The sequence below is a fragment of the Mastigoproctus giganteus genome, chromosome 10 (genome assembly GCF_048544385.1).
Source record: "Mastigoproctus giganteus isolate SK-2022 chromosome 10, ASM4854438v1, whole genome shotgun sequence".
Taxonomy (NCBI): Eukaryota; Metazoa; Arthropoda; class Arachnida; order Uropygi; family Thelyphonidae; genus Mastigoproctus; species Mastigoproctus giganteus.
This window is the reverse complement of record NC_143584.1, coordinates 36,785,579-36,797,709: the sequence shown is the minus strand read 5'-3', so window position 1 is coordinate 36,797,709 and position 12,131 is coordinate 36,785,579. Positions and strand designations below refer to the sequence as shown.

General features: G+C 38.2%; 1 protein-coding gene across 1 annotated transcript in view; it reads right to left on the bottom strand.

Annotated features, from left to right (window-relative positions):
* The window catches only part of Paip1 (Poly(A) binding protein interacting protein 1), a 191,460-nt gene that overhangs the window by 115,385 nt on the left and 63,944 nt on the right, over positions 1-12,131 (bottom strand). The window contains exons 4-5 of the mRNA XM_090382432.1: positions 4,993-5,108; positions 4,794-4,902 (exon numbers count right to left, since the gene is read on the bottom strand). Of these exons, the coding sequence (XP_090238558.1) occupies positions 4,794-4,902; positions 4,993-5,108 (225 nt within the window). The remainder of the gene's footprint in view (positions 1-4,793; positions 4,903-4,992; positions 5,109-12,131) is intronic.

Below are 12,131 nucleotides of genomic sequence, written 5' to 3'. Positions count from 1 at the left end.
TATAATGCTATATACATGTGCGGCTGTAGGAAACAATAGGCCGAATAGGAAATCCAGTCTTGTGTAATTTTACTTGACCGAAAAGTGCAGGAATATTGTATGTTCTGGCCTTCAATTCCTTTAACTGGGCCATAGTAATGTAGTCGTTTTTTCGATACGTGGTTAACGTTTTATTGTATTGATTGACCAAATTGGTAAACAGTGCCAGGTCTACTTCAAGATAAGTGGAGGTATCTGAAACAACTGAATCTAACTTATTAATATAATCAGGTTTATCTAATATTATCACTGTATCTCCTTTATCTGCCATCTGTATAATAATGTCCTTATTTCTCCGAAGTTCTCGTAAAGCTGAACTGTCATGTGTATTCAATTTAGGAAGTCGCATTTCTTTTATGTTATTTACTACTTGGTTAACTTGTTGAACACATTTGACACCTTTTCAACCCTGTATCACATACTATGGGAGGTATTTAGATGATGTTCTAGTTATTACTGATAGTAGTACTATCCAAGACATTTTACATTCGTTTAATAATATTCATTCTAGACTCAAATTTACACTGGAAAGGGAGGATACGGATACAAAGTCATTAAACTTTCTAATTTCACGCTTACTTGGGACTCGAATAAAATCCAATTTAGCATCTATCGAAAACCTACAAACACCGGTATGCTTCTACATTATAATAGCTATCACCCGTTCACCTACAAAAGATCGATTATCTTTAAATCAATTCCTAAATGCCTATAAATATTCAACGACGGAATCTGTTTTGGGTTCAGAAATACAAATATTAACTAGAAGGTTCTTAAACAGGGATTATCCCCTTGCCGCAATAAACCGAATTAGGGTATAGGCTAAGGATAGTATACAAAATACTACACCAACAACAATAGTAATATCAAAAAATACTTTATTTCTGTCCCATATGTTGAACAGTGGCACAAACAGCTTAATAGATTTCTTTAAAGATACTGAATTATTTAAAATTGTGGCCAGACCAATACAGAAATTACACACTATACTGAACAATCGCTCGGTTCTTTCTGCGTTCGCAACACAAATTAATGATCTGGTATACAACATTTCTTGCGGTGATTGCAACTTGTCTTACCAAGGTTTGACGCGATTTTCTCTGAATATTCGTGTAAATCAACATGAAGCCTCAGTTCGTGTTTCTCGTTCAGCAGCATCAGAATTAGCCTTTCATGCCATTAATGAAAAACATACTTTTTTATTTAAAAAGGCCAAAATACTTAATGTTCAACGTCATTATACGAGACTATTAATTGCATAAACAGTAGAAATTAAATTACACGAGAATTCTGTTAATGTTCGGCAGCCATATTTGATCTCCGATGCGTGGAACTTTACACGCATGCGCAAAGACAAATAATCACTATTTAAGTTTCAGATTCAACCCTATTCGGTAATTTTCATTCCTGTGATCACAACATACGCTCGAAAATCGTTGTCAGCTTCAGGAAGGAAATTAGTTTTGAATATTTTCGTTAGATTCTTTTTAATTTTTAATTGTGTTAAACTGATTTGAATTTTGTTAAATTGGTTTATAATTATTTATTTTTTACTCTAACGTAAGTTTTCGATTTTTTCATTTTAATTTCTGGAGAGTATCATACGGAAGTGTTCTATGTACTATATTGAGGTAAACTCCTCTTATTATTTTACAAATATTAATATCAATGTAAAACGTATTGAGTATTACAGCTCTGACTCATACTATTTTTATAACAAGGACTAATAGATTAACAGTAGCCACTGGCAGAGGTGAAAGTGATACTTGCACTGCTTCTATTGGAATGAGCAGCAGCCTGGAAAACAAGATGCAGGATATTTCAGAGACTGCTGGGAGTCATTGCGGTACAAGTAAACACATGGGTTGTGTTAGGGTAATTAAGAATAGGAACAGGTGCATGTATATAATGCTAGAAGTTTGGTAAATAAATTTGATGAATTTGAGGTATTGCTCAAAGCATCAAAGGAAGATATTGTTGGGATATCAGAGACGTTGTGTCACACAGATATAAGGAATGCAGAACTGGAATTTGGGGAGTACAATGTGTACAGAAAGGATAGACAGGATAGGAAGGAAGGAGGGATTATGCTATTAGTTAAGAAACACAAAATCCAAGGAAGTGAAGCCAGTCGACATCACTGGACAGTGCAGTGTCAAGTCAGTTTGGTGTGACATAAACATTGAGAGATCAAAATTGAGAGTAGGAGTGCGCTATAGGCCTAATGACTCTGAATAGTATAATAAGAAACTGTACAGGGAAATAGAGTGGGCCAGTAAATCAGAGAGTCTTATAATGGGGGGATTTTAATTTCTCAGATACTGACTGGCATTTGTGGGTTGGTCACTCACACACTAGCAAGGCTTTTGTGGATTTATTGGATGATTGTTTTCTACAATCAGAAAGTTCGGGAGGCAACTAGAGGGAGTAATACTCTTGATTTGATTATCATTAGTGATTCTTCATGCATTAAGAATCTGCAGATAAAGGACCACTAGATGGCAGTGAACACAGTGTGCTGAAGTGGGATTTATTCCAAGAGGTAACTACCATCAGGGGTAAAGGGAAGGGTTTTTGCTTTCGTAAAGGTGACTACGATGGACTGAGACAGTATATAAATTCTATACAGTGGGACCAACTGATGATGTTACCAACAGCAAATTCAAAATGGGAAGCATTCAAAGAACTTATCTTGGAAGCTACTAGGCTTTACATACCAACTAAGAAATATTGTTCAAGGTTTAGGCCTAAATAGATGTCGGATGAACTAAGGAGACATATGGCAGAGAGGCCTATGATAGATATAAGTTGATCTGTAACCAAGTTACAAAGGAGGTTAGGCAGGCGAAGGCAGATTATGAGAAATCTTTGGCAAAGGATGCAAAGAAAAACAGCAGAGTTCTTTACTTATGTAAACTCTAGAAGGAAGGGATGAATCAGATTGGTCCACTTGATATCAATGGCTAAACTGTTGATGATCCTGCTCAGGTAGCTAACAAACTAAATGAATATTTTGCATCGACATTCACACATGAGAAGATATTCAGTGAGGGGAATGCCAGAGGTGTTTTCAACTCTGGCAGTAAGCTAGATAATCTCGTAATAACTGAGAATAAAGTGGAGGAGAAATTGTTGAAGATAAACACATGAAAGGCACCTGGGGTTGATGGGATCTATCCAGTTATGTTAAAGGAGGCAGCAAAGGAAGTAAGCAAAACCTTAGCCATAATTACGAGAGCTTCCTTGGACTCAGGGGAGGTACCCATAGACTGGAGATGTGCAAATGTGACCCCAATTCACAAAAGAGGGTCAAAGGCTGCCACAAGTAATTATAGACCAGGAAAATTAATGGAGGCACTGGTTAAAGAAGCACTACAGGATCATCTAGACAAGACTTCAATTATAGCTCAAACACAGCATGGGTTTGTTAAGGGAAAGTCTTGCCTGACCAATTTGATTGGATACTATGATGCAGTCACAAAAGAACTGGATGTAAGGAATAACTTTGATATTATATATTTGGATCTTAGAAAGGCTTTTGATACTGTTGCACAAATTGGAGCGGTGTGGCATTGGAAGCAAATTGGGTGGTTCAGGGGGAGAAGACAGAGAGTGGTAATCAATGGACACTGCTCATCGTGGACTAAATGTTATTAGTGGAGTCTCTCAGGGTTCAGTGTTGGGTCCATTATTGTTTTCTGTATTTATAAATGATATTGATGATGGTATATCAAGCTTAATGTCCAAGTTTGCAGACAATACAAAGGTTGGCAGGGTTGTTAAGGACACTACTGATGCTATGCTGCTGCAACAGGATCTGGAAAGGTTGAGCAGATGGGCTGAGAGGTGGCAAATGAAGTTTAACATTGACAAATGTAAAGTACTACATATGGGAGGAAACAGCAACCCCAGAGCAACGTATCAACTCTGTGGTACTACACTGACAGTGGTAGAGAATGAAAAGGACCTGGGGGTAATTGTGCAGGCAGACATGAAGTTCTCTGAGCAGTGCAGATGGGCTGCAAGAGTAGTTCATGGTGTCTTGTCAATGATATACAGGAATTTTTCTAGCAGATAGGGAGGTGATTATTCCCTTGTATAAGGCAATGGTCAGGCCACACCTTGAGTACTGTATACAGGTCTGGAGGCCTCATTTCAAGAAGATGCAGAGCTGCTGGAACGAGTACAGAGAAGGGCAACAAGATTAGTGAATGGAACAAAGGGTTGCTCTTACGAAGAAAGGCTTAAATTTTTACAAATTACAGTGTCTGGAGACTAGGCACCGGCGAGGTGATCTGATAGAGGTGTATAAAGCTTTGAATGGTTTGAGCATGCTGATGGGATTCTTCGTCTTGCTCAGAATAATCACCTGAGAGGGCATAAATTTAAATTGAGGAAAGACAGATGTAGGATAGATGTTCGGAAGTTTGCCTTTAGCCAGCGGGTAGTTGGTTGGTGGAACGGACTTCCATCCCTTGTTGTGGAAGTTGATAGGCTAAATAAATTTAAGGCTCAGCTGGACAGGTATTTCTAATGAACGGAGGGGTAAAATGGAAGTGGGGTTTTTTTTTTTTTTTTTTTTGGCTGATGCTGCATAAGCTTGCTTTCTTGCATCATATGCCTCTACTAATGCTAATGCTAATAATCATATATGATTTTCAAATTACCTGCAAACATTTTTTAAAGCACATTACAAGCAGAGCAATATATTTGCTTTAAAATTTGGTTTAATATAGTTATGAAATAAATCTAACCTCCATCTGAGAGAACAACTCAGCTAAAAACATAGCAAAGCCTCGCAAATATGCTCCATTGTCTGCAGCATTCGCCAAATCTTCTCGACGGCTGTGTTCTTGTTGACATCTGAAAGATAATTTTATTACCACATCATGTTTTCAGCACTGTGAAATCACAAAATAAATTTGACTATATATAAATGACCCTTTAGCATACCTCTTAAGTAACAACTGCCTGAAACTTCCACCGATCTCTATGGAGATACGTAAATGCTGAGATAAGTGATTGCACAATCTGGCTCCACTGTACCTCAAGTTACGCTCACGTATTGACTGAAGAAAAAAAATAAAAAAGTCTAAAATTTCAAGGCATGTTTGTATATACATACACATTTTATGACAGCAGTTCAGAACAAAACAAGGAATAGTAATTTGTTGCATGTACTATGTAACTTATGGTAATGTTTCTCAAACATCTAAATACAAAAACAGAAGAATAATTCTGAAAAAAACCTCAGTTTTTTTTTTGGTGTTTAGATATTCAAAAGTAAAATGATCTAAGCTAGAAGGATAATATGAAAATATATCTGGATACCAAACATACAATAAAACATTGCTATTACAAAAAATGCAAAGACAAGTAAAATAAAAAAGGGAAAGTGTTACATTTCATCAAATGCTTTCACCATATAAAAGAATACTTATTTCATAATTTACTATTTTTCATGTTTAAAAATATGGGTTACTTATGCAAAAAGAAGTTTACCTGATGTCCTAAACAGAACTGCTACCAGCCCTCTTTTGAATGCATCGTGTTTTAAAGTCTTAATTCAGGTGTTGTGCCATGACTCGTGACTTTACAGGCAATCTGAGGCTTTGGTTATCATTAATACCAACATGTATGTTAATCACCTTTTGTGCCCTCAAAAGCTGATAATTATTCTATAATAATACTAATATTTGCACCTGCAGACATGCTCTAGTCCTATTCCACCTATCCTTATTCGGTTTTTTTTTTAAGGAGCATTAGCAACTAAGGCCATATTGCTCCGGGGCTATGCGGTGGTCATTACCTGACCTTTCCACATCCTCCGTATTTGGTAGTCACAGGCTCTAACCCCGGTCTAATCAAGAAGCGTGTGCTACACACTGCTGCTTCTGCCCACCTGGAGCATACTGTAGTGATGCATGAGAGTAAGCTCTAATGTTAAGGCAGATTGCCGCATACACTTTGATAAATCACTAATTCCTTTGCCTTTTTTTATTTCTTTTTTTTTTTAAAATGCACTCAAATCGGTCAGACAATTTCTGTTTCATTTCCTCTCTCCCGTCTCTACACCTAGTGCATACAAAGGCATCTCCTGTGGCATTATGTCCAGCTGCAGTCAGGTCAGCATACACACTACACATAGTTCATGCAATAATGCACACTGATCCGTAGGAGAACTGCCTCTGGCAGCCCTCTTCTCCCTACACATCCAAGCCATCCTTCTTGTTCTGAGTAGAATGTTTTTTTGCTCTAATCTGACATACTTTAAATTAGTCCTATAGAAAAATACCCAAATAGCACATTCCTACCACTGTGATACACCGGGGCAACAATAACCACAATAAACACTACACTATTCAGCTACTTCGGCAATATATATATAAAACATAAAATTTATGAAATACAACAATATTAATTACACTAACTACACCAACAGAATCACATTGAAGTAAATATTCAAGAATTATACTTTTATTCTGTTCCTCTTTAGAAATTCCCACTACTTTTTAAGAGCTCTGCCATATTTGTGGTGGCAATGTGATGGCCACAATCGAATGGAAAATGGACTTAATACCATTATTACCAAATATAAAAATATGTGCTCACCATGGCAATAAAAAACTCTATGTTGTCTTCTGAAAACTGTGTTCATTGAGAAAGGACCCTTTCCAAATTTTCTCCTCTCTGTAAATTAGTTTTGCACAATTTTTCTTTTTTTTTTTTTTCCTCTCTCTAATTGGTCTGTCATTAATGTTTCTAAAATTTCTGTTTTTAGAAGCTCTGCTGCAATCTCAACAAATTCTTTCACCTTGAAGTGTTATTTTAGGTTGTTATGTTTTATTTTTATTTATTTTATTATTTTTTTGAAAATGCCAAATATGAAAGGTATTAGAACCTACAGTACTTAGTACAGTGATTGTGGTATGTTCAGACAGGTCTAGGGGAGGAGAGAGAGAGAGAGAGAGAGAGAGAGAGAGAGAGAGAGAGAGAGAGAGAGAGAGAGAGAGAGAGAGAAAATTATAGAATCCAATTTGGAAGAACAATGCACATGGAGGTATCCACAGAAAAGGCATCACAAAATGCTCATGACTTTTCTCACTGCTTCTAAATTCTGCTTTAAACAGATTGATCAGAGGTTGCCATTGTTCTACCAATGTGGTTAACATTTACCTAAAGACACTCATGAATGGTTTGAGTGAAATTTTGGAGCATGTACAAACTCATGAAATTTTGGAGCATGTACAAACATGCTCCAAAATCTTTTCTACTAAATTGGCATACATCAATTGAAATTGCTGAAATCCATCTTTCCTCTGGAATTTTTTCTTCTAGATAGTAGTGAATGTTCATAAAATATTCACCACTTGCAGAGGAAGGCATGCAGCTATTCTTTCATTATACAAATTTATAAAATGGCAAGGACAGCCTATTGCTACCAAGTGCTCAATCTCCAATTTTAATGCTCCTGTTTTTACCAGTTTTTAGGCCGATCATAATAGGGGCATTATTAACATTAACAATACTAAGCACAAAACAGTCTTTTAAAGGAATCCCATGTGTTTTCAGGTTGTTCAGGAGAAGGTGCCTAATGTTATAATCTATAGTAATCTTCCAACGTTGGCACTGAGATTTCAATTTTATATTTTTTTTAAATTAATTACAAAAGTCATCACAGTTGGATACAGCTTAGAATCACTTTGGTTACCTTTTCCACATTTTATAATACATGGAAAATCTTTGTATATGTCTTCTGAAATTTTACATCTCATTTCTTTGGCACCTTAATTACCATGTGGATGTTATTAATTATCTTCACACCACAAAGTATAATTAAATGTTGCAGTCAAGTTACAAAGAACAAAGGCCATTTCCCACTTTCCAACTGTGGAGAATTTTTTTCATAAAAAATAACAATAAAACGAGCTATGACAGTGAAATGTAGAAAGTGTCAAGAAGACAGATTCTCCATCCTAAATCTGGAAAGCTGACAACTATGTATGTGGGATACCCCTACGAAATGTTTATCAAAGTTGACTGTTGTGAATCTGCATTTTCCACTGATCCCAATGGTCATACAGCTGATTTTGATTTCAGATGTGAAACGAGAATTCTGGCAACGGATAGCTTTTAATTATTAATTTACATGCTCACAATCAGTGACAGCAAGAGCATTTTAGGACTGTAGAATCAAACATAACATCATAACATCAAATAAGATTATAATTTGATACCACTAACATATTTTAGAGGGAATCGTTTATTGACAGGCTCTTCCAGGTTAAAGAGCAAATCCCTAGCTACGGCAAGTTTATCCATGGGTGCACAAACTGACAATTGTCAAGCAAAGTTAGATATCATGAATGAGCATCTACACTGTAATAAGTACATTAGAAAAGTGTGAACTATGATTAATCAAAAGAGCAGTCATCCACAAACAACAAAACCCATGAACTGTGAGGTTCCTAAAGTGACAATTTTGCGGTACAAGTAAACACATGGGTTGTGTTAGGGTAGCTAAGAATAGAAACAGGTGCAGGTATAATTGCGTGTACACCAATGCTAGGAGTTTAGTAAATAAATTTGATGAATTTGAGGTATTGCTCAAAACATCGAAGGCAGATATTGTTGGGATATCAGAGACGTGGTGTCACACAGATATAAGGGATGCAGAACTGCAATTTGGGGAGTACAACGTCTACAGAAAGGATAGACAGGATAGGAAGGGAGGAGGGATTATGCTATTAGTTAAGAAACACATAAAAACCAAGGAAGTGAAGCCAGTCGACATCGCTGGACAGTGCAGTGTGGAGTCAGTTTGGTGTGACATAAACATTGGGAGATCAAAATTGAGAGTAGGAGTGTGCTATAGGCCAAATGACTCTGATGAGTATAATAAGGAACTGTACAGGGAAATAGAGTGGGCCAGTAAATCAGAGTGTCTTATAATGGGAGATTTTAATTTCCCAGATATTGACTGGAATTTGGGGGCTGGTTACTCACACACTAGCAAGACTTTTGTGGATTTATTGGATGATTGTTTTCTACATCAGCATGTTCGGGAGGCAACTAGAGGGAGTAATACTCTTGATTTGATTATCAGCAGTGATTCTTCATGCATTAAGAATCTGCAGATAAATGAACCACTAGGTGGCAGTGATCACAGTGTGCTGAAGTGGGATTTACTCAAAGAGGTAACTACCATTAGGGGTAAAGGGAAGGGTTATTGCTTCCGTAAAGGCGACTACGATGGACTGAGACAGTATTTAAATTCTATACAGTGGGACCAACTGATGATGTTACCAACAGCAAATTCAAAATGGGAAGCATTCAAAGAACTTATCTTGGAAGCTACTAGGCTTTACATACCAACTAAGAAATATTGTTCAAGGTTTAGGCCAAAATGGATGTCAGATGAACTAATGAGGCATATGGCAGAGAAGAAAAATGCATGGGATACATACAAATTAACACATGACACAGAAGCCTATGATAGATACAAGTTGATATGCAACCAAGTTACAAAGGAGGTTAGGCAGGCGAAGGCAGAGTACGAGAAATCCTTGGCAAGGGATGCAAAGAAAAACAGCAGAGAGTTCTTTACTTATGTAAACTCTAGAAGGAAGGGGATGAATCAGATTGGTCCACTTGATATTGATGGGTCAAGTGTTGATGATCCTGCTCAGGTAGCTAACAAACTAAATGAATATTTTGCATCGACATTCACACATGAGGAATTATTCAGCGAGGGGAATGCCAGAGGTGTATTCAACTCTAGCAGTAAGCTACAGAATCTTGAAATAACTGGGAGTAAAGTGGAGGAGAAACTGTTGAAGATAAACACAAGAAAGGCACCCGGGGTGGATGAGATCTATCCAGTTATATTAAAGGAGGCAGCAAAGGAAGTAAGCAAACCCTTAGCCATAATTATGAGAGCTTCCTTGGACTCGGGGAGGTACCCATAGACTGGAAATGTGCAAATGTGACCCCAATTCACAAAGGAGGATCAAAGGCTGACACAAGTAATTATAGACCTGTGAGCTTAACTTCTGTTCCAGGAAAATTAATGGAGGCACTGGTTAAAGAAGCACTGCAGGATCATTTAGACAAGACTTCAGTTATAGCTCAGACACAGCATGGTTTTGTTAAGGGGAGGTCTTGCCTAACCAACTTGATTGGATACTATGATGCAGTCACAAAAGAACTGGATGCAGGGAATAACTTTGATATTATATACTTGGATCTTAGAAAGGCTTTTGATACTGTTGCACATGGAAGACTGCTACACAAATTGGAGCAGTGTGACATTGGAGGCAAATTGCTGCTATGGATAAAGGGGTGGCTGAGAGGGAGAAGACAGAGAGTGGTAATCAATGGACACTGCTCATCGTGGACTGATGTTATTAGTGGAGTCCCTCAGGGCTCAGTGTTGGGTCCATTATTGTTTTCTGTATTTATAAATGATATTGATGATGGTATATCGGGCTTAATGTCCAAGTTTGCAGACGATACAAAGGTTGACAGGTTTGTCAAGGACACTACTGCCACTATGCTGCTGCAACAGGATCTGGAAAGGTTGAGCAGATGGGCTGAGAGGTGGCAAATGAAGTTTAACATTGACAAATGTAAAGTACTACACATGGGAAACAGCAACCCCAGAGCAACGTATCAACTCTGTGGTACTACACTGACAGTGGTAGAGAATGAAAGGGACTTGGGGGTGGTTGTGCAGGCAGATATGAAGTTCTCTGAGCAGTGCAGACGGGCTGCAAGAGTAGCTCATGGAGTATTGTCAATGATATACAGGAATTTTTCCAGCAGGGATAAGGAGGTGATTATTCCATTGTATAAGGCGATGGTCAGGCCACACCTAGAGTACTGTATACAGGTCTGGAGGCCTCATTTCAAGATGGATGTAGAGCTGCTGGAACGAGTACAGAGAAGGGCAACAAGATTAGTGAATGGAACAAAGGAGTGCTCTTACGAAGAAAGGCTTAAGTTTTGAAAATTACAGTGTCTGGAGACTAGGCACCAGCGAGGTGATCTGATAGAGGTGTATAAAGCCTTGAATGGTTTAAGCATGCTCAATGCTGATGGGATTCTTCCTCTAGCTCAGAAAAATCACCTGAGAGGGCATAAATTCAAATTGAGGAAAGACAGATGTAGGATAGACGTGCGGAAATTTGCCTTTAGCCAGCGGGTGGTTGGTTGGTGGAACAGACTTCCATCCCTTGTGGAGGTTGATAGCCTAAATAAGTTTAAGACTCAGCTGCACAGGTATTTTGAACAAACAGAGAGGTGAAGTGGAAGTGGGTTTTTTTTTTTTTTTTTTTTTGGCTGATGCTGCATAAGCTTGCTTTCTTGCATCAAATGCCTCTACTAATGCTAATGCTAATTCGGGACAGGGTTGGATGATTAGTGTGTGACACCGCTGATAAAGCCTGCAGTGCACTCATTGAATCGGCATATATAATACACCGTTGGTATCGGTGTTTTCTTATGTGATCTAGAGCTAACTCTATCGCATGCAGCTCTGCAGTGTAAATGCTGCAGTTAACGGGTATCTGCTCTGATATGGTTTTATCTGGAAAAACAGCAGCAGATGCCACATACGATTCTGACTTCGAGCCGTCTGTGTAAACTGGCAAGAAGTCAGAATGTTCTGCACGGTGTTGTGAATAGAGCTGAAGGTAGACCGAAGCTGGAGTATTAGACTTCGTCGCAAGTTTGAGCGAGAAGTCACATGCTGGTGTTTGTGCATACCAGGGTGGAAGGGGCTCCTTTGGTGATTGAGCAACCTTGTGTACCGACATGTTAAGCTTATTGAGTAGCTCTTGAACACGAATGCCGAATGGCAGTACGTCTTGTGTTATAAAGATTTTCCCATCGTGGCTCGAAAACGGATGTCCACGTGGGATGGTGTGGTAAGGACTTCAGCTTGAAGGCATATTGCAGAGACAACTGCATTCGCCGAAGTGACAAAGATGGTTCATTTGCTTCGGCATACAGACTTTGGACAGGCAAAGTTCTAAAAGCACCAGTAGCAATACGGATGGCTTGATGATGGACGGGGTCAAGCCAACGAACAG